Source organism: Drosophila santomea, chromosome 3R (assembly GCF_016746245.2).
Source record: "Drosophila santomea strain STO CAGO 1482 chromosome 3R, Prin_Dsan_1.1, whole genome shotgun sequence".
In the NCBI taxonomy this organism is placed as follows: domain Eukaryota; kingdom Metazoa; phylum Arthropoda; class Insecta; order Diptera; family Drosophilidae; genus Drosophila; species Drosophila santomea.
Genome location: NC_053019.2, coordinates 16,663,953 through 16,686,960, shown reverse-complemented (window position 1 = coordinate 16,686,960; position 23,008 = coordinate 16,663,953). Strand labels below are relative to the sequence as shown.

At 44.1% G+C, this 23,008-nt stretch overlaps 3 protein-coding genes across 4 annotated transcripts in view; 2 read left to right on the top strand and 1 right to left on the bottom strand.

Moving 5' to 3' along the window:
* LOC120450879 (cadherin-87A) overlaps positions 1–13,160 on the bottom strand; it is a 55,098-nt gene extending 41,938 nt beyond the window's left edge. The window contains exons 1-2 of the mRNA XM_039634105.1: positions 12,855–13,160; positions 2,221–2,239 (exon numbers count right to left, since the gene is read on the bottom strand). The gene's annotated coding sequence lies outside the window, so the exon portion shown is untranslated. The remainder of the gene's footprint in view (positions 1–2,220; positions 2,240–12,854) is intronic.
* Positions 13,161–14,969: 1,809 nt separating this feature from the next.
* Positions 14,970–19,358, top strand: LOC120451715 (arginine/serine-rich protein PNISR). Of its 2 annotated transcripts, XM_039635617.2 has the most exons (9): positions 14,973–15,650; positions 15,721–16,084; positions 16,149–16,302; positions 16,541–16,750; positions 16,981–17,083; positions 17,469–17,525; positions 17,947–18,071; positions 18,129–18,357; positions 18,416–19,358. In XM_039635617.2, the coding sequence occupies exons 1-9, from the start codon at positions 14,975–14,977 to the stop codon at positions 19,246–19,248; spliced, it is 2,751 nt and encodes a 916-aa protein (XP_039491551.2). In that variant the 5' UTR covers positions 14,973–14,974; the 3' UTR covers positions 19,249–19,358. The 2 variants fall into 2 exon arrangements, with proteins under 2 accessions (XP_039491552.1, XP_039491551.2); XM_039635618.2 differs by lacking the exons at positions 18,129–18,357; positions 18,416–19,358 and having other exon boundaries at positions 14,970–15,650; positions 17,975–18,054.
* Positions 19,359–20,051: 693 nt separating this feature from the next.
* On the top strand, positions 20,052–22,233 carry LOC120454373 (origin recognition complex subunit 2). The gene is made up of 3 exons (XM_039639608.2): positions 20,052–20,739; positions 20,810–21,655; positions 21,718–22,233. Exons 1-3 carry the CDS (start codon positions 20,166–20,168, stop codon positions 22,152–22,154), a joined length of 1,857 nt encoding a protein of 618 aa, XP_039495542.1. The 5' UTR covers positions 20,052–20,165; the 3' UTR covers positions 22,155–22,233.
* The last annotated feature ends 775 nt before the right edge of the window (positions 22,234–23,008 follow it).

The window sequence follows — 23,008 nt, the reverse complement described above, 5'->3', positions numbered from 1 at the left end:
TAATAAAATTAGAAGGGTGCTTAAATCTTTTTACCATAAACTCTGATTGCCACAAGGTTTTTTTAACAATCTAAAATTTAGATGCTCAACTAACTTCCAACGTAAATTGCCGCACCAGCAATTTCAAGCACTAAAAGCCCTTTCATTCATCTCTGCTACAAAGCGCAACATGTCGCATACTTAATATCACGCATACGAACCGTTGACGGTTATAACATCACAAAGCGCAAACTTCATTTCGGAAAACGGATGGCCCTGCTGAGGGACGAGGCCAAGGTTTTGGTACCTAACTGAGTGGGTTAGGGAGTCAGAGGGTAGCTGGACTCGTGGCAAATGCCATTAAGAGCTTTGGACCAGAACGCGTCGTAAATCAAGTCACTTTAATTCAATAACAAGTTCCCAAGAGTGGCCCAGAGGTTCCAACCAGCCCAATGTAACCATTGTAGCCTCCCGCACCGATGGCCCCTCAATTCAGCACAATGTGCAGATGTTGCCATTTGGTTTTGGGCCCGGTCCGTGGACATTGATTTCGTTTATCTGCGATGCCAAATTATTCATTTGGACCACAGACAGACACACGAACAGAGATAGAGATACACAGTAGAAAAGAGAGAGAGAGAAATAGAAGCAATATTGGTTAGCCAAAGCATTTGGCTGTCCAAGTAATTTGGCACAATTTGATTTTGAGTTTGGACCAAAAACAATCGAAGCAAACTTTGCCTGCCTTTTGGCATTTCGAATTGTCTTCAATGTAATTCAAATGTTTTTCTGTGCGCTTGCTGTTGCTGTTGCCATTTAATTTCCATTTGGTGTAGAAGCCTATTCAACCTTGAACAAGTTTACACAATGCTAAATAAATTAGACAATGACAATAGCGGCAGCCAGAACAACAACAAAGAAAACTTTTAAACTCCGCTCAAGTGTCAAGCAATTGTTGAATTTATGTTTTGCATTTTCCCTCGTAGATTTATTTGCTATGCAAATCTTAAGCACAATTAATAGCAATTATGGATCATTGAAGTTGGGTAATGGAATGAGCCAAGAAAATGAAGCCGGAAAAGGACGAAGACAAATTTCATTTTTTCTTTGCACATTTTCTTGCATAATTATTGTTATTTATTGTGTGAGTATATCTTACTTACTTTTCAATTGAGATTTATTACGGGAAAATGCTTTGTCATCTGCTCTCAATGAAATTGAATAAATCATGAGATTTTGAACTATTTTGAACTTCTGAATATTGATTAGATTGGTGAACAGTTTCGCATATGTTTGATTTCAAAAAATTAAATTTTAAATGCGCTTCCATAGAAATATAACATTATAGTACGTTTTATTAAATCGATGATTAAAAGTGTTTTCATGCATTTACTTGCATTCGATGTGCAACAGATTAAATAAAGATAATTTTGTTGGTTCATGATTTGAAATTTCATTTGGGATACCACAGCTCTCCTCCTTTGAGCTGCTTCATGTGGGCCAATTGTGGTTGACACACACAAACTTGACTCCTGGGCAGTCACATATGTATGTTTAGGTTATGATTTAAGCAACCACAATGGCAGAAGGACATGCACAATATCCCGGTATTACGTCCCCCGTTTTCCTTTTTCACATCTCTGGCTGATGGGCCACAATGGCTTTGGCTAATAGCACTGTCATTGCGTTAACCGCATTTCGTTTATTTGCCACATTGCATTAAATGACCAAATTAGTGGGTGGAAAACGGCTGGTATGGGTGGTATATCGGGTGTTGGCATAGCATCGATAAGAATGCTGCCACAGGGTTCGTTCTAATGCGTTTTCCATGGCATATTTCATTATCAATTTGCATTGAAATCAATTTGCAGGGGCGAGAGGAATGTGCCCAATGCCCGAAAACCACACATTTAGCCAGTTTGCATAGTTTGCGGGCATCATTCGAGCCTTAAACATATCGAACAACCAATACCAGAATTTCAAACAACGTTCGTACATTGGTCTGTCTGAACTTTGAATGCATTTCAACTGATTAGATTTATAAAATGGGTGTAGGGTCCATTGGGGCAAGAGTACTGAAAACTGGAAAGGACTGGACTGCACTGTGCCGCAGATAAGTTTGGTATCTGAGTGATTGTAAAAGGATTCAGGGTATGCAAAACGAAAGTAGCCGAGACTCTTAATAACGGGAATTTTCAAACACAAACATTTTAAAGAGTTTATATTTTGTTTTTGACTTACAGTTGTTGACGTTTTATTTCTGCAAAAAAATAAAGAAAAGTATTGATAAGTATTTTTTATTTAGGATTTTTAATATTTTTACTAAAAGGAATACACTAGTCTGTCTTGCCTGGCAAACAAAGATCTTACAATCCAATGACCTAATCCCTACAACGAGTAGCTCCAGTTACCTACTTACATACATGTGTGATACCCCCACAAAAATATCCACTCAGCTCCCCCCCAAAAACCCACAGCTTTCTATAGAGTACTTTTCCACCCACCGGAACGAGCTACTGACAATAGCAAAATCTATAAACTATTGAATTGCAAATTTCGTATAAAGTCAGAAGAAAATTTTTGCAATGTAAATTAACGGCCAACGAAACGGGGCAAAAGAGCAAAAAATCAAAAATCAGAAATCGCCGACAATAAGAGAGAGAGAGAGGGCGAGAGGGCAATGTAAGAACAACGAGAATAGAAGAACAAAGTCATTTGCCCATCTCCATCCCCGCCCACTTAGCCACCCCCGATTGCTTTCAGTGGAGAAGAGAATTGTGCTGTGAAATAATCCGCAACGACAAATATGCGCGCTGTTTTATATATGTCTGTTAGCCATGTTTGTAGGAGTGAGTGAGTGAGTGTGTGTGCAGCGTGGCCAGTTGGTTAGCCAAGTATCGCACAAAGCCGTGCGCTGTGCAAGTATTTTGTATTTTCGGAGCCAGTTACCCAGGCCCCAACAACAACAACAACAGCAGCAACAAAAGCAGTAGGTAACTGCCACAGCAGCCACTGGCGAACCACACACATAAACCGGTTCAACGAAATTCCAGACAGCAGCCGTCGTCGCCAAAAGAGCAAAAGAGGCCCCCAGTCTCAGTCTCAGCCTCAGTCCCAGTCTCGTTTTCAGATTCAGCCGCTGTCTGCCGTCTCTTTCTTGGACTTGGATTCTGCCCCAGTCCCCGTTTGAGCCAACATCGAAGCGCCCAAGACATGGCCAACACAGCAGCCGGCACTAAATGTCAAGCAAGTGAACGGTTTCCAGTTGAGGGCGGCTACCCAATAGTGGGAGTGGAGTAGAGTGGCGCAAAAGGTTTTCAGTATTGTAAAAATAGGGTTTTATACTCGATTTAATTACCTTCCGAAAAGGTTATCGCACTTTGGTAGCTTAATATAAAGAATAAAAGCAGGAAATGTAATCCCAGAGATAGCTACATTCTCTACTTGAATCGCACTCAGAGTTCTTTGGTGCGATGCTATTGTTCTAAGTCTAAGAAAAGAAAGATCTCTTTATAAAAAATCTAAGAAAACAATGAGCCCAAGCTATCCTTTAAATAGTCCACTAATAAACTAAAAATGAGATGTCTGGCAAATGACTATTTCAAAACAGACCTCCATTTCCTTAATAGATATGGTATGACACGTGAAAGAATTCAACAAAAAAAAGGTATTCATGGACAAAGATAATAGCCATTCCGGGACATTACAAGCTCAAAAAATCCTGAAAGGTATGAAAAGGAATGCGCGCTTTTGACAAGTCAGACCTGTATCTAAGTCTCCAATTACTATACCAAATCATATTTCAATATCCTTAATGGATCTTTAATGGAAGGTGGAAGTATGCGAAAAAAGAAAAGGTTAATAAAAACCGACATACCAACGTATCGACATACGCAGGCGAGTACTTACTCGCTTACATATATCAGTTATATAATCACGTTTATTTCCCTCTTTTTTCCAAAGCCGGCGACAACTCCGAACGAATGGCGACGGCAAATTTGTTGTAATCAATATGAACTGGCGTCTGGCAGCCGGCTCAGATAACTCCACACACACACAATCACACAATCTGCCAACAGGCCATAAACGAAGGAGTGTGTGTGTTAGTGTGGAAAAACATATTTGTGAAAAATGCGGAAAATGGCAAGAAATGAAATCGATGGTTCCACAATCCACAGCAGGAACCATTGCGTTATATTGCAAAATATAAGTGTTCGGTGAAGGCAAGGGAAATGGAAAATGGGAAATGGTAGCTGCCCAACATCTTGTGTGTGTTTATGCGTGTATGCGAGTGTGTGTGTGTGTGTGTGTTCCATGCGTCAGCCATTATGATAAATCGCACCTTTTATTGCAGCATCAGCGCCTTGGTAACTGATTCATAAAGGGTGCCTAGGGCGGGCTTGATTTTCAGTTGATTTTGTTCGATTCGTTTGGATTTGGCCAAATAGACAAACGATACTTTGCTGAAGAGAGATGAATGTGCACAAGGAGAAAAAAAAGACTGAATGCGCGAATATGACATCATGCGACGATGTCGCTTTTCCTCAACTTCTATACTTTTTTCGCTTTTCCATATCTGGTACACCATCGCCTACATCTTCCTCCCTTCGCTCATACAACTTTGCTGTGTGCCTTGCTGCAATTACGAATACATATTTTTGATAGACTTGCTTAAGCCAAGCAAAAAAATGTGATAAACGACGTGGTAAAAGGAGAAAAACGTGCGGGGCGCGGGAATTGTTCAACGCAAGTGGAGCAATTTTTATAACAGAAACCCACATATATGCAAAAATTCCACGAGGAATTTAGAGCAAACAAAGTGACTCTAAAGCAAAGCGAGGTACTCTAGATAAGTTCTCGAGAATCTTGGGGGAAATACTCATAAGTAGATTGGGAAAAAAAACAAAGGGGATATAGTTCAGGAGATCACTTTACTTTGGATACAGTACTTGATGCGTAAAGTGTTTTATCGCTCTTTAGATGATACTCGTAGCATGACAAGTTCTTGAGCACTTGAAGGGAAATTGCGGGGAGGATACAAATACAATTCAATTTTAAACACATACAATTTCCAGCGGAATGGAATATTATGCGCTGTAAATTCAATCGGCAAACTCATTACCGTCCCCCAACATTTTCCAACTGAAGTTTGAAGGCAAAGTTAAAAATGCATTTCGCTTGAATTTCTAACAATATTTTCCGGCAACTTTGTTGACATTGCAACATGTGAGAATTTGAAAGTTTTGGCATCGAACCGCTCCATGATGCATGACCAGATCCCAACCCTTCCACACCCCCTTCCCTTCCCCCACCAATCATACCAGGCCAACCGAACCTAACCGAATTCAGTGCAACCTCTGCTCCATCAATATGTTACCTCAAAATGTTTTTGCTGTCGCACTGGCCCATTAAACATTCATCATTTTCCATGGCCATCCGTCATCAATGCGTGGAAAAGTTAACGCCAAGAGAAGAGGAGCGAAAAGAGTAATGGGGAAGTGCAGCAGGGCTAAAGGAAAACAAAAACAGAGATATAAAAAGACCGACATCGGTCAGCGGGCTCACACAGATACAGACACCCACACCCACACCCACTCACACAAATAGTGCAAAACACTCAGTTCGCTGACTGATACTCGCACAAACCCACAAACATTTATCGAAATATTTCACACGCATTCGAGCCGAAGAAATGTGTGGTAACAGCACAAACAATTACAAAACAACAAGGTCTTTTGCCCTGATCGAAGATTTAACACACTGGCACATTTTTTCCTTTTCCCATGGCATAAATATATAACAAGCTTCTTTGCACGGGGAAAAAACTGATTTTAAAAATCTGATTCAAAGGTGACTTTTAAAGCCGAGGTCTACTACAGCTTTTTTTTTAAATGTTAAATATTCGAAAATATTTTATCTCCCCAAGCAAGAGTATAAAAAGTACAAGAACAAATGAAACGAGAAATCCAAACACCGATAAAGTGCATTGAAAATCTGCAGGTGAGAACCAAAGTGAAGTGAAAGCCACAGACTGCACTGGAAAAACCCTTCATTCTGAGCTTTGCATTTGAACCGAGAGAAATGTCGATTCCCAGAGTAAAGCTCAAAACTTATGGACGGGCAGACAGACACCTGCGAATAAGGTCAATAGAGTTACGGAAGAAATGGGTAAGTCAGTCGCAACACGATAGAGAGAAAAGTAGACCCCAGAAATACACTGGTCCAATGTCACACCAGAAGAAGAAATTGTTGCTCTTTTTTCGTTACCGGTATTTTATTTGCTTTTGCGGTTAGCACCAGCATCAGAAATCAAAGCTCCACTTTTGCCTGACCCATTCATTACCATAAAAAGTGTGTGGGGGGGTAATTCGTGGTGATGAGGTGCACGGGATGAAGGAGTGGAAACAGGTTTCGTCATCATCACGGCAGAACAAGAATATTCATTGGCATCTCCGGGGGACAGCGAAAGTGGTGCCATAGAAAGTTGGCCCGACTTTGAGTCGCTTCTTTTTATTTTTTGCTTAGCTAGGTGCCACACGAACGCACACAATCACGCAGGCCGAGAACTTTTTAATTAGACACTAAACTGCAACTGTCACGAGACCTTTGGCCCTTTATTTCTTTCTGTTGCAGAAGAGAAGCACTCATTATTCTGCTGATTAATAAGGAAAACAATTAAAGTTGAGGCAGTGGATGATAAGGTTTTCGCTGCTTGAACACGATTTAAATTACCTTTGAATGTTATGACAACATAAAATTCTATAGGAGTGGGTGCAGATTATAAATAAGCTATAAGCTTTAAGTTAAGTTAATCATTACATCAAATCCTAATGTAAATCGACTTTAAGAGATCTCTTTCAATTAAGTTACGATTTGTTTTTCCCTTAAGTCCTGCCAATTGTAGAGTAATATCCAGTGCGACCCTATTGCCTACAGCATACCACCTGTCACGCTCCGAACGATCAAGTGACTGACTGACAGTTGGCTAACTGGAACAAGTCGGTGAGTGAAAAATGCCCGCCAGGCAGGAAACGGGAATTCGAAAAAAACACTGTTTTGAAAGTGCAAAAAGTGCTGAGCCCAAGATGAAAGTTTAACAACATTTAGCTGAACAGGCACAAAGTTGGCAGGCGGCAAGAATACCTAAAAAAAAATAAAAAAGGCCAAGGAGGCGGGGGAGCTTGGGGCGAAGGACTGGCAAATGGTGGAGGACGGAGAGGATGATGACTGGGACTCTGAGCTGACTGAATGGGATCAAACAATTCGCTAGTTTACACCTTGGACTCATTTAATTATATTCATTGTACCAGTCCAAGTCTCTCATTAGTCGTTCTCCCTCCCTCATTACGCCACCCCCTCTCGAAATATTCCATCCGTGGCTCCTTTCCTTCCTTGGCCATAACAACAACCAGTTGGCAAAGTTTTGTGAAATTTCTTGAACAAGTGACCCATAAGTTGGGCCAGCCATCAAGAAGGCAGCCAGACCAAGCAAGCATCCTGAATGGAACCCTCCCTTTCCTTTCTTCGCTGGAAAACCCTCCCATCTTCCGACACCTCCTATAAGCCTCCTCCGCTACGTTGCCTAATAAATATGCTGCCTTCGGGCCAACTCAGGGCGTCTCGGCCACGTTTACTTAGCAAACTCAAACGGTGTTGGCGTATCCGTGGCTCTAATTGCTTTGTTAGACACCGCTGGGGCAAAATATGATGGTTCTGGGAGGAGTTGCAGGCGGCGAAGTTCGGCTGTATCTGAGAGAGTTGGTGGCAAAGTTTGCTTGCCGCAGGATATGCATTTTGCATGTGGGTCTTTAATTTAATCAGAGGTGGAATATGATATCTTCGAGTAGGTAATTTAATTTCCACGAGTATCTGGCATTGTAATGGCATAATGTTTGCTTAAGGGATTTACGTGAATCAATAATACCTAGGCAGCAAAAGCACATTTAGAGTTTAGCTACAATTTAAAAATGAAAAGAGTATTACTTCATTCACACCTGAAACTAGTGTGCCTGCACATAATCCCACATGCAATCGACTTCCATTACTTAAACTTGTCAATCAACCCTCGAGAGGAGGATGTGGGCGGAATAGCCATCTATCCGACCGGATTCGCACAAGTCTAAAGTCCCGAGGCTGGCAATTATAAATACTCTTCCACGCTGCGATGGCGTTTAACAGGAAAACATCACAGGACACTTCACTAATCTCCAGGACAGCAGCAAGTCCATGTCAACACCGGAACAGTCGTGGATGGGGAAAAGGGGAGCAGGTCACTGCTTTGCCCCAGGCCATCAAACTTCGACTTCATTTGACAACTTTAATGGAGTCCGAGGCGAAGCAGCACTTTGAAAAAGTTGCTTATTGCATTACCACTGACCGTTGACTAAACTTTGTATTACATAACTACTCTGTTGCCTCAACTTCAACCAGCCCCTTCCCCCTTTGCCCGCCAGCGTTTTCCCATAGCACCAGGCCACTGCCCATTGTCACTCATAAATGTTAAACAAATTGTGTGGAGATTAGTCTTGTGGTCACACACTTTCTAATACTCTTCTTGAAAAAAAGGGAAATTAACGCTAGACCTAGGAACTTATGAAATTATAGAATAGCAAATAAATAAATAGGAAATATCCATAAATAATATTATATATCTCCAGTCTTACAAACGTCCATGTTCTATACTAGGTAAATATAAATACAAGTTCAGAAAACTACAATTTTCAATACAAAACTGTTTGATAACATTTAAGCACTTTGAATGACTTTTTGTCTAACGAAACTGTAATAAATCTAATAATATATCATATTTCATAATTTGCCAAAATGCCTCATATTCCTATTAACTTTTTTTCGGTGATTTTAGTTGAAAACTTGTTTGGTAGTTGTGTGAGCAAAGTGCCCATCCCACCAGCCACCGCCCACCACCCGCCGAGTAGACCAACTGATGCGACATGTTGGCTTACCGCTAATTGTAAGTGAAATTAGCGGTTTTTGTTGTTGCTAATGAAAATTGTTTGAGCCGCGAACTTTGCATCGCTTACGGGGGCAGACGTCCTAAGCGATGGAAAAACTTTTCCCAAGAACCAAGAATGGGAAACGGATGTGCAGCGAGCGATTAATCGGATTTTGGGTAATTCCAATCAAAGTTTGACTCACGTTGTGCGCATAATTAAAAATTACTTTTCTTCACATCAGAGCTTTCATTGCATTTTCTTTTCGGGTTTTCCTCTATTTTTTAACGGACTATGTCGCCATATGCCCAGGCCACGCCCAGACATACCGCTTCCACTTTTTTCTCGCGCACTTTTGGCCAGATTCTCGTAACATCTTCGACGAGAAGTGAAATTAATGGCTTTTCTATTATTTTGCAGAAAGTTTCGAAGCGCATTTGACGTTGATTGCATTTTTTGCGCTTTCCAAGGACGAGCATTACGGGGAGGTGGCGGGGGGTAGAAGCTCCAAAATGGCTTCCACCAGCGGAATCACAGCTGCTGGCAAGCTTGATTAAAAATTTAGTTAGTGTGCGGGCGTATTAGTGTGTATCTATGTGAGTGCCGCCGATGCCAAAACCGGGCAATTTGCCTGTTTCTCATCCACGTATTCCCATTAACCGGCGGAGATAAACGGGGAGAGTTGTGGGCGGATTGGTTGAATGGGATTGGGGATTAGTGCCCAGAAATTGCCATCCACTCTCCATGGCGTGGTCCATCATAGCCGCATATGTTCCTGTGACTGTCTCTAGTTTATGGTTTGATTTATGTGCTCCAAGGTGCGGAGGATCATAAATCCCGATAAGAAATTCTTCAAATTGCTTTTGGCACAAATGCACTGCAGCCAACTGCGATGGAAAAATATGTGGCATAATCTAAGAATGAGTCTAGATGCGGTTGGATTTTAAATTGGAATTTCCAGGTGCTAAGTTGGAAAACTACAGGTAAACTAAGCAAATTGTAGTTCAATGACTATTTTTTATGACAGAAACGTTTTTAATAAGTTATATATTTATATTACTTTATATATTTATTACTTTCCAAGTTGCTTACTGCTATAAGTAATACGTTCGTAAGTTTTAAGTTTTTCTAAAAATATTCTTTTATTCAAGCACTCCTTTTCTCTTATCACACGATTGTACTATTTTACAAGCGTTATCTGATCTCTACAGCCTATTCAAAATAGCGAGCGGAATGAGGAAGGCGGGACTGGACAGACTTGCTCCCAAACTAAAAGTGTGAGAGCGGGTGAAAGCGTTAAGTTGCACAAAATGAACTTCCTTCCGGAGCTGTCTTCCTGTCGCGGCTGAATTGCCGACTTCCACTAGCCACTATCCGCCCAGCACCCCACTCCCTATTGCCGCACACACTCACTCACACACACGCACACTTATTTCTAAGCGTAACCGCCCACTTGGCTAGCAAAAGTTTTTCGGCGGCAATCCCAGACGGTCCGGTCGAAAACCTCAACGCCGCAAAGGAACCAACTAAAAGTGAGCTCAGGAAAACTTTAAGCTTACTTTATCCTTCACATACATATATGAATACATATATAGAGTTGTCCGTCTCGTCGCCGTCGAACAATACAAATGGCTAGAAAGCGTTGCGGCCCAGACAGGATTCCAGGGCCAAAAACAACCAAACCAGTTAATTTCCAAATTGCGAACAGTACCAAAAAGTGCGACAGACCCCAGGGGAATGAGGCTATTGAACGGGGGGTAATGTATAAACTGTGTACGAGGTAGATTGGTGGGCAGTGGTCGAAAAATTAATGGCTTAGGAATGGTTGGCGTTCTTGACCGTGAGATAATAGGGGCAACATAGAAGATACATCAGCTAAAAATAAGTATAGACATTTTAAAATAAATGTAAAATAAAATTTGTCAACAAGCCCATGATGGCAAATGTTATAGTATAAATTATTATCTATTTTACAGCTGCTTTTGTAGCGAAGAATATACCATTTCTTTAAATTCTGATAGAATTCGTTGCTAATGATTCCTTTTGGAGGCAACCGTTTAAATCACGCTCCCATCTCTTGCTCACTGTAATGGTTCAGTCTGATTTGAAGCACCGCAACTAGTTCAAAACTACACAACGCGGCTGCACCACAACACCACCACTGAACCATACAATTCGAAGTGCGCTGTGTTGCAGACCGACCGGTCTGGTTTTTGGGCCGGGAATCGCAATCCAAGGTGGAATCGGGAGGCGGCCTAGAAGGGGAAAGCACCAAATTGTGTAGGCCAAGAACAACAAAGGCAGATAGTAGATAGCCACAGAACTGGTCAGATGGACTGCCCAGAGTCGCAGTCGCAGAGAGCTGGAGTCAGTGCTCTAGCGTCATCATTGGCAAAGCATAAAACTTGTTTCTGTCTAAGCACGAAGCTCGCCAGTGGCACCCACCACCACCGTCCCACTGCTCCACCGCCCCACGCCCACAGCCCCTTTTAAAGGCCCGCTTGCAAGCCAGTCTGAAATATCTTCCGGCTTGCGTTGGCAACAAAAACAGAGACAGAGTCGCCAAAAGAGCCGAGTAGCAGCAGCGGTTTGCACTCAGTTCCGTCGACGGCTTGGGCAAGTTTTCCATTGTTAAAAGGTTTCCCAAACGAAAAAGAGGCAGCCCCTTTTCCAGCTCCCGCTCCCCGGGTTGCAACAAGCAACAACATTTTTCTTATTGTGGGACGTGCATTAGTATTGTGATTTTCAAATTCCGAAATTCTCCAGTGGCGGATGAAATTGAAGGCGGCGAATATTGCAGTTTCGTAGGCTGTCCCTGATCTTTTGTTGCTGTAGTGCCTCGACTATCATATACTTGTTACTTAACTAGTGCAAGAAATATATTTCAACATTTTTTTGAAATAGCGATGGAACTTGTCAGCGAGCTATCTGTGTTGTCCGTGATGTAATGCGTGTTGCGTGGTCCAAAGTGCGGAGTCCGGTGTGCGAAGTCAGGGGTCCGGAGTGCAGAAAGTTCATTGCCATGAGATCGACGGAGTCAGCTATGGCTCAGATCAGTGGCCCACATAACAGTTTGACTGGCGCTCTCCACTTTAGCTCGCAGTCCCCATCCTAAGCCGCACCAGACCAACTTAAAAACACGCCCAAGCAAACACCCGTACTCCAAAAGAGACAGCCGGGGAGCAATTCATAATTAACATAATTGAGGAACCCGCCGTTGAATGTTTTTGTGCTTTGATGAGCAGAAAGCGGAGACTTGCTGATGCGGGAGGTGAAGCTTGGAGCATGAAGAAGGGAGCAGAGTAGGGTACTGAAGATGCAGATGCCGATGGAGGTGGAAACGGAGGGCTAGGGGCTCTTTACTGGCGCTTGGCAGAACAACGATGGATGACGACCCATAAAAATACAAGAGGCTCGCCGGAAGTAGGAAGAAGTAGGGGGCTACCAACCCGTAACCAAGGTACAAAACACGATGGCACAGGTGGGTAGCAGGCGGGGAGGTAGGGTTAGCAGCGTTGGGGTTGCTGGGATGTGAAAACGAAGCAATATGTAATTTCTACGCAAAAATGTTTTCTCGTAGCGGTGGGCGTGACCCAACAACAGCAACAACAAGAACGCGGAAGGAGAGCAGCGCGGCATTGACGTTGATGTACCTGCTACCTACAGTGTGGAGTGGGTTGGTAGAACTATACTAAGAGATGACAGACCTAAAATAGCTTCTTAACTCACAAAAAAAACACATACATAAAAATATCTTGTGTTTCGTCGCAAAGACAAAAAAGTACATAAATTTGGACCTAGGATAAACTACAACATCCCATTATGCCAAACCAAAGTATACTTTTCTGAACAAAAAAAAGTTATCACACTCTGTTAGTTTATGCCACTTATCGAGTGCTGTCTGTACTGTCAAAGTTGACTTACACGCAGATGTTGTTTCAGCGATTTAAGTTGGGGCGAGGTGGCTTTTCCGGCGAAAGAAAGAATTCGGTGACCCGGGTTTGGCGGCTGCACCGGCCTTCGCCGGCTGATGACGTTGGAATGTGGCCACCAAGGCTTGGCTCTTCCTCTTCTTCGTCGGCTCTGCTGACGTCGCAGTTGCGTTTTGTTGTCTTCCCTGTTTTTCTCTCTTCTTTTTTTACCTCCAATGCCGGCTTAGTTGTTGCTTTTTGGCTTCTTCTCTCTGCTGACAAAGGTGATGGCAATTTGTTGTTGTTTGCTCTTCTTCGACTTCGCACCTCGCAAAGTGCCGTTATTCATTGTCGAAGGGCAAAATCATACACACACACACGCACACACACATATTCAAAGAGGAGAAGAGAAGAAGAAAAAACACAAACACAAAATATTTCAGCAATTCAATCATTCACATATGTACGTATGTATTTATATTTCTTTTTGTTGCTATTTAGCAATTATGCACGAATTATCTCACGGTCAACTGGTTTTTTTCGAACTATTTTTTTGTAGTATTTTATACGAGTCGAATTTCGCATTGATGGAAATGCAAATAAACGCGCAGCGAGAACGAACTTAATTATTTACTACGTGTGTGTGCGTGTTGTTGCACAACTACAAAAAAAACTCAAAAAGCAAACAACAACAATGATGATCCAATGTCAGAGTGCCACCCACACGAATTAAAAAGTCAAACGGACAAATTGAATTTCGGACTGCAATTTACGCTTTTAATTAAATCATTAAAAGGGGCCACAAAGATTACGATTACGCCATTACACAGCTCACAGAAAAATCAAAGATCTCCATATGATCAAGTTGATATTTCAATTTTTTGGTCATAAATGATTGCGAATCGAGATACATACAAATGTAGATTAAACTTTTGTTTACATGCATGCCACCAAATATTTGTGCATTTTTTTAGTCAATTTGAATCGCATGGTATTTTAATTATGCGTTTGTCCGTGTAAAATCACCGAATTGAGCATGAATTCTCCCTGTTTTGCTCCCAGTGTAGCAGCAACAGTTGCACTGTTTGTGTATTGTGGCTCAAAAATGTAATTACGCACTCCAATTCAAATGCAATCGACAGCAAATTACATATTTGTAATGGTTTGCAATTGAACTGCTTTTAAAATTGAATAGCAATTAAATAGTTGCTTCGCAAACACGCACACACACAGTCCGAAATAAAACCAGACAAGCCACTACACACACAGGCAAACACACAGACAGCAACGCTGCTGCGCCGACGCAACTGCGCTGCAGAACTTCTCTTCCTCTTCTGCCTCTGTTTCTTGATTTGGTTTTACCTTTGACTATTATCTATTTTAGCATAATTTCATTCACACACCAGCTTTTGTTTGCATTGAAATTAGCCGCGGCGGCTGTAGTGCTGTAATTAAACAATGCGGTATTTCGAAACACACGCTGAGAACGACCGACAACAACACCAACACAGACAGGAGCGCGCCCTTCTCGCACGCACACAATTTTATTATAACACGTAAACAACAACGCCGCAACGCCGACGCAACTTATTATCCCGGCAGCGACGCGTCCGCACACGTCCGCTCACGTTCGGTTCCGAAGAGAGAAGTTGTTGAAAACGTAAACAGAATCACTTGTTGCACTCTTTGGCGTTAGTGGGGCTACTGCTGGAAAATCCGCCCAAGAGTAAGGCAAGTTGTGGATATTCGCTTGGTCAGCGTACGGTCACACTTAGCGACTTCACTGTTAACCGCTAAGACATAAAGACTGTTAACCGATAACTGCAATGAGCATGTCTGTTAAGAGATATTTGAATCTCTGTTAATCACTACAAAAAACCATTGTAAAAATTAAAATGATTTTGAAACCACATTACCCAAAATACAAAATATCCTTGTATGTAACATAAGAAAGTATAACTAAATATATATTTTTGCCTTGTGAATTATTCTTATACTTCTTGAAATTGTTCCGAGCAAACAACTAATTCAAATTGAGCAAGAAACTAGTTTTCAAAATAACAGTATTGGCTGCTGTTTGTGTACTAAAAAATACCGAACTAAGAGTGACCTGCTGTCGCCGCTTCGGGCCGAATGACAAAACGGGCTGAGCGAGAAAATGGCGTAGAAGTCGACGAAAATTTCATTCGTGTAGAAAACCTGGAAAACTTAGGACAACTTAGCTGGGATTCAAAAAGCATAATCAAGATACAAGCAGAGATGTTTCCCGGTGGAAACGGAAACGCCGATTTGGGTTACAACAAGCATGCCCACGTCCATGGACACGGACAACATGGCCATGGCCACAACCATAATCACAATCAGTTCCTGGCACAGCCCCCGCCGCCACCCCCCCATTTTTCAATGCCCCCGGGCGGGGGTCAGGCCATGGTGACGCCCCTGGTGGCCGCCGGCCTGCCGCTCGCCATGCAGGGTGGCGCCGGCATCGATTGGGCGCAGCTCGCCCAGCAATGGATTCACATGCGGGACGCTACTCCCGTGACCATGCCCCTGGCCCCGCCACCGCCCATCATCAGCAACGTGCGGGAGTACCACCAGCAGCCGGTAGCCATGCCGGTTCCCAGTGTGGTCAGGGCGGGATTTCCGGTTCTGGAGGAGCACGGCGAGGCCGATATGGACATGGACGATGAGAACGAGCGGGCACACGGCACTGAGACGCCGCCACCGCCAGCTCCTATTGTTACGCAATCCCAATGGCTGGCGGGTGGCGAATTGCCTGGTCACGTCCTTGACGCCTCCAACGGAGCGGGTTAGTAGAGTATTTAGGAAGATAGCACACTAATCAGGTCAGAAACTAAACCCCCCTTTGTTCCTGGCAGCTGTCACGCTGGGCAAGCAGCCTTGGGCCGGGTGGCAAACGCAGCCCGACAAATCGGGCAATCCCACGGCGCATATACCATCGCTGCTGAAGCTGAACGTCAGCAATCCCAATGAGCCGCAGCAACAGCTGCAGTTGCAGTTGCAAGCGCAGCAGCAGCAGCAGCAGCCACATGCGACAGCCCAGCCATCACATTCCCACCATAACCCAGCACCTCAGCCACATCCACATCCACACCACCACCTAACACCACACACACACCTGCCGCCACAGCACGCACAGCAATCGCAGCCGGAAAGCGGAAGCAGCGGGGCCAGCACCGAGATCGATGCCAACAAACGGAAAATGTTGCCAGCTTGGATAAGGTGAGTGTGCCACCTATACATGCAGTACACACTTACAATCATTCATTCATCATTCATCTTTCAGAGAGGGCCTGGAGAAAATGGAGCGAGAAAAGCAGCGGCAACTAGAGCGCCAGCAGTCCTCCATTAGCGCGCCAGATGATGAGGGCGACCATGTTAAGCAAGTATCAAGCAAAACACTAACCACACCTGGTAATCTATTGAACATCGCGAACGTGGTAAGTAAGGTCGAGGGCCGGCAGCGTGTTAACTGACTCTCAGGACGGACCGAAAAGTGCCGAAAGTGTGGCACACATCTCACTCCAATTGGTTGCACACGAAACCACGACGGGACTGAATTAAACTGCAAACGATGTTTTGTCATTGAAAGCACACAAACCTTACAACAATTCGGACAGTAGGGCAGACTGCAGGCTTAAGTGCAGGCTGTCGATTAAACATTCCCTTGAAATGCAGGCTAGCGACAGCGAAGATTCCATTGACGTGCCTGGGGAGGCGCAGCAAATAGGTAATGAATTGATAAGTAAGGACGGCGATATCAGCAGCAGCGAAGAGCAGCCGGAGTTGGAGCAGCATGATGGAGCCATCGAAGCCGGTGATCGGGCATGCACGGCTACCGTAAACGATGTCAATGGTAAAAACTACGAAGAAAGACTTGCGGATCTGGTAGGCATCACCATTTTGACCCGGATGCTTGCTCAGCCAGGCGATGAAATCGAGTGTGTCTCAGAGGCGAAGGAACTGCGGAATTCTGGCGACACTGAATCCTGGCTGCTCTGCAGTTCGTTCACTCTTCACTAGAGTTTCATTCCCTGGCCACCGGCGGCACATCCAAAAACCCATTTCTGTATAGTTGCAAACAATCTATGAACACCCAATACCATACCCATCTGTAGATGCTTGTGGTGCGTCGGACACTAACCGAAATCCTGCTGGAAACCACAAACGAAGAGATTGCAGCCATTGCAGGCGAGACTCTAAAAGCACACCGTGCGAAAGGTACATTATGCATTACACTTAAGTTTACCCCAAAACCGATTTCTTCCAGCGATCGCGTGTGTGTGTGTGTGTGTAAGTAGTTATAGATCGTAAGATCGTAAGGCGCGGATATATCGCGGACATTTGCTATTCGACTATTCGATCGTAGCTTGGATGACCGGATGTTTCGGCCAAGCGATTGCATTGAACGGCCAGCGCGTTAGCAACCACTTTTAATGCTATGTCTATGTCTATGCTAATCCTTAAATCCCAATAATGAATTGATTTATCGAACACCACACAAATACCAAATATGAAAACCAAATGAAATCACTTGCTGAATTTTTTAATCTTAATATATAATATATGCCTATATATATATATGTATGTATGTGTAAATCAAAAGCGTCATCAGCCCAAGTGATTCGCAAAAGCGCCTTGTCCTCCATTACCGGCAACTTGGGTAAGTAACCAAATTCCAGTTTAGTTCGTACATATTCTTTGCACTATTTTTGTTCAGAGGTAGTCTGAGTTATGCTTGCTCCTGTCTTTCTATATGACCCCAAACCCCAAACCTCCCAAATCCTAATGACAAAACGAAAAAGTATAAAAAAGTATTGGATATTCCTATGGCCGAGTCTTAACTTTCTATGCTTCTTGTAACTTTAAGCCACGGCCAAATGATTTCGACTCCCTCGGCGCAGTTTGGTCCTTCTAGCCCGCTTCTTCGCCTCTTCTCCTTGTCCTTCCATTTCCCAAACTTTTCCTTACAAATTCTTCCGAAGACATTGAAAATCAGTTTGAAATGTACCAAAGTCTGCGCCCGATTCTACTACATTGAAGCCTGGTAGCAACAATTAGCACTTGACTGATTTGAATTATAGGTTTAGCAGCCTATGGCGATTCTTCCAGCGAAACCGAAGATGATGAGGACGACGATGATGAGCGCCAAGCGGATGGCGCAAAGGATGCCGACAAAAGCGCGCAGCTAAGCGCGGAGGAGTTGAAGGTTTCTTAACATTGCGCTTAAAATCAAAACCATTTCTAATATTATTTAACTTTGCAGGCTCGCATAAGGCGCAGCAAGCGATCCTTCGAGAGAGTCATTGACGACATTGAGGATCGAGTGGCCAAGCAAGAGCTGCTTGATGAGCAAACTCTGCTGCGACAACGCAAGCGGGAACTGGAACGCTCTGTTGCTGGTGCTGGTGAGCATCGTCGACCGGTGGCCAATCCAGATCCGCCCAGTGAGTCGACCAGTCAAACCACCCAGGAAAAGCTTCAGCAATCGAATGGTATGATAACCACATTTTAAATCCGAACCACTCCTATTAACACTTTACCATTCCTTAGGCAAACGACTCAGTCGCAAGGAACGGACCACTCGCTTCAGCGACAACAAGGACGGCAAAGGGCAGTCGCAGACCTTCGTGCAACAAGTGGTGGCGGCAGCTGCAGTGGCACCACTGGCAAGCCTCAGCAGCGGCAGCAGCACAAGCGGTCCACAAAAGCTGAAGCCCGTTCCCAATCCGGCGACCAATCTACTGCAGATGCCGGAGTCGGTGGCCACCATGCTGAGCGCGGCGGACAAGGCGCTGCATAAGGCCAACAAGTCGTCGCGCAAGTCCAAGAGCAAACGCCGCCACTCGTCCAGCTCGTCTTCGTCGAGCAGCAGTGGGAGCAGCTCCAGCAGCGATAGCGACGATAGTAGCAGCACCTCGAGCGGATCCAAAACTTCCGGCAGCCGGAGCAAGCGAGCCAGCCGCCATGGACACCGCAGCCACCACGGCAGCAGTCGGAGCAAATACGAGCGTCGCGATCGCGACAAAGAAAGAGAGCGGGAGCGCGATCGGGACAGGGACCGGGAACGAGAACGGGAACGAGACCGTGATAGGGGTCATCGGCAGCATCGCAGCCAGTTCAGTGGCGGCAGCAGTAGTGGAAGTCATCGCCAGAAGCAGCGTCGACATCGCGAGTCCAGCCATTCTGGCGAAGATGCTGGCGGCAGCAGCTGCTACCACCGCTCCTCGCGGCAGAGCAGCAGCCGTAGCCACGATCATGGCAGCAGCAGCAGCGGACGCAAGCGACACCGCACGAGATCCCGCTCCAAGTCGCGCAGCACTCACCACTCCAGCTCGAACGCATACTCCTCCACTTCCGCGTCGCATCCGCGCAAGCGCCATTGAGAATTTGTCAACAGTTAGTTGTTAATATATAATTATATTATTTCTTCTGTTTAAGATGCTTTTTAGTAAACAGTTTTAATTCAGCCTAATAAATTAAAAACTTCCAGAAAGCTGTTTTTTTTTAAGTGTTATGGGATATTAATATTTTCCACAAGATTTTTTTAATTCAAACAAAACAAGTTGCCTTCCAAATTGTAGAAATATTTAATTGTTAAACATTAAAATATTTCCATGTTCTAAGCTAATTTTCTAACTATTGCTTTTCAATGTATATTTTGGCCCTTCTTTTTATTAACTATACTATTTTTTTTTTTTAATAAATAAATATAAATAATAAGTAGATATATATAATATTTATTTAGGTCTTTCATTAGCAACTTACTTGCTCGTCAGTGTGGTGAATTTGTTAGAAATTGTTTATTGTGATAATTGATCTTTTTAAAAACTTAACTTAATTCCTCCTGACAAAAAATTCAGCTTCTGTCAGTGACTGGATTGTTATTCAAATGTATCGATACCCGCTGCATGTAACGTTTCACAGTACTGCTGCCATTTAAATTCGAACTTTGCTTGCATTCTTTTATTAGGTTTTAAAAAATAAATTTGTCATATAATTTTTTGTATTGACTTTTATTGATATTTAAGAGCTTTCCCATTTATAGAAGTTCCAATTATTACCTTTTAACTGTTTTTGTACATATTCCAAGAATTAAATATTAATCTGTATTATTTTTCACCTAGCTTTGTTTTTAGCTAGAAACTTAGCTACTTCCTAGGCGACAGCTGGCCACACTCGCGTCATGTCTTGGTTATCGATAATTCCCGCCACTTCTGAGCATTGAGTGTATTTTGCGAAATATTTGTTTACCAATTGAATATTTTGGTAGTTTATTTTGCCCAGTGGAGTGGCAAGCGAGATGAGTGCCAGCAACAAAGGCGGTTACAAGACGCCGCGGAAGGAGAACCTCAAGTCCATTGAGAACCTTACGAATTCGGAGGAGGAATCCGAGGACTTAGACACGGCCCGGGTTGAGGACGCAGTGGAGTCCCAGACCAAGGTCACCAGTCGGCGTTCCACACGACGGCCAAGTCCCACCAAAAAATACCAGGCCTACAAGGAGGAAACCAATGGGAAAGGGCAGGAGGAGCGAATTGTTGTGAATTATGTGGAACTGTCCGATGAACGGAGCAGTGAGGTGGAGGATGTGGAACAGGAAGAAAGTCTCGAGGAATCGGAGAATGCAGCCCGACCCACTGCCAAGGATCTCCATCTACTCCAATCCGAGTACAATGTGGCCGGCACCAGCATGTTTGGCTTCAATACGCCCAAGAAACGCGACGCCATGGCTCTGGCCGCCCTAAATGCCACGCCCTGCACGCCCAAGACACCGAAAACTCCGCGTCTGGGGCTCAAGACTCCGGATACGAAGCGCAAGAAGTCCACGGATCAGCCAAAGACTCCCGCCCATGTGCGCACCCAGGTCAAGAATCGTGGGTAGCCCTTTCCTTCCTCTGCTCTTATGATTTTTTGGATTATGCATAAATCCATTTTCCCTTTCAGAGATCGCGAAAATAGTGGCCGACTCAGATGAGGATTTTTCCGGAGACGAAAGCGACTTCCGGCCCAGTGACGAGGAATCCTCCTCCAGCAGCAGTAGCAGCGATGCAGGCAACTCCTCCGACAACGACGCTGCCGATGATGAGCCCAAGACGCCCTCTAAAGCTCGCCGTGCCATTGTTGTGCCCGTTCTGCCGAAGACTCCATCGGCAGCCCGCCTGCGACAATCGGCGAGGGCCAAAAAGTCGAATGAGTTTGTGCCCGAGAGCGATGGCTACTTTCACTCGCATGCCAGCAGCAAGATCCTCACTTCGGATCACACCTTGGATCGCTTAAAGAATCCTCGTCTGGCCGCCGATCGTGTGTTCAGTTTGCTGTCGGAAATCAAGCTGTCCACGGAGCATGAGGGATCTATTAATGCCATTATGGAGGAGTATCGTTCGTACTTTCCCAAGTGGATGTGCATTCTGAATGAGGGCTTCAATATACTCCTATATGGATTGGGCTCCAAGCGCCAGCTGCTGCAGTCATTCCATCGCGAAGTTTTGCAGAAACAAACCGTACTGGTGGTGAATGGCTTCTTTCCCAGTCTGACCATCAAGGATATGCTGGATAGCATCACAAGCGATATATTGGATGCGGGCATAAGCCCGGCTAATCCACATGAAGCAGTCGATATGATCGAGGAGGAGTTCGCACTAATACCAGAAACACACTTGTTCCTAATCGTCCATAACCTGGATGGAGCCATGCTTCGCAACGTAAAGGCACAGGCGATTCTATCGCGCCTGGCGCGCGTACCAAACATTCATCTGATGGCCTCCATTGATCATATAAACACCCCACTGCGTGAGTACTTTGAGTTCTTTGTAGTGCGACAGCCAAACTAATTATTGTTTCCCCATTTGCAGTGTGGGACCAGGGAAAGCTGAGCAGCTTTAACTTCTCTTGGTGGGACTGCACAACAATGCTGCCATACACGAACGAAACTGCTTTCGAGAACTCGCTGCTGGTGCAGAATTCGGGTGAATTGGCCCTCTCCTCGATGCGCAGTGTCTTCTCATCGCTAACGACCAATTCGCGTGGCATTTACATGCTGATTGTTAAGTACCAATTGAAGAACAAGGGCAACGCCACATACCAGGGCATGCCGTTCAGGGACCTCTACTCGAGTTGTCGCGAAGCCTTTTTGGTCAGCTCAGATCTGGCTCTGCGTGCCCAGCTCACCGAGTTCCTCGACCACAAGCTGGTCAAATCAAAGCGGAGCGTTGATGGTTCCGAACAGCTAACCATTCCCATTGATGGCGGACTGCTGCAGCAGTTTCTCGAGGAGCAGGAGAAGAAATGAGAGCCATCGGCGTAATTTTAGAACATATTAATTTATTATCTAATATTGTTAAATACAATTACAATTTCGCTTTTAAAAATGTTGTGTTGCTGTCACTTGTCACTTGTATTGCCCATGAGTGCAGTGTTTTCGTTCATTGTTGTTTGTCAATTTCTACACATTTAGATTGGCATGCAAAAAATTTGTCGCTTTGCTAGATACACATTTTAGATGGCTAGTTTTGTCTTCACCCATTTCTTCAAGCATTTCGCTCCACCTGCGAGCAGAGAGCAATACAAAACGCAACACTGCAAGTGCTTCTCGACTGGGGGATGACCGCACTTGGGATTAAGATTGGGATTGGAGGCGGGCGAAATAAACATAGCTAAGCATGCCGAAAAAAGATACAATTCGCTGCAGCGAGTCATCCCGTGCTCCCATCCATTCCAAAGGCTAATATCGGTTACCTATTACTATACAGACACGCACATACATTGATTAAAGCATTGGACTTGTAACTAGTTAATTGTGCACTCGAAACAAAATGTAATTGCTGCGACTAAGGCTAGTTTATTTACACTTTCTTGATAGCAAATCACATGCGAAGTCAAACGGAAGTACACATACAATGGAAATCGTTCATAGTTGTTTGCTCCTAATAATATTATTTTACTTTATTGCAAAAATTCTACCCTTTCCTGAATACCTGAATTGTACACACCAAGTTAGCGATCTGCATTTTTGCATATAAAAATGTCATTCCTCCTGCGTCGCATTTCTTTTGTTTATTAGTTAGATAATTGTTATCACGTTTACTTTACTCGTACTTCTAACTTTTAGCCTTCGTTTGTGGGAAAAGCGGAAATATTCGGAAT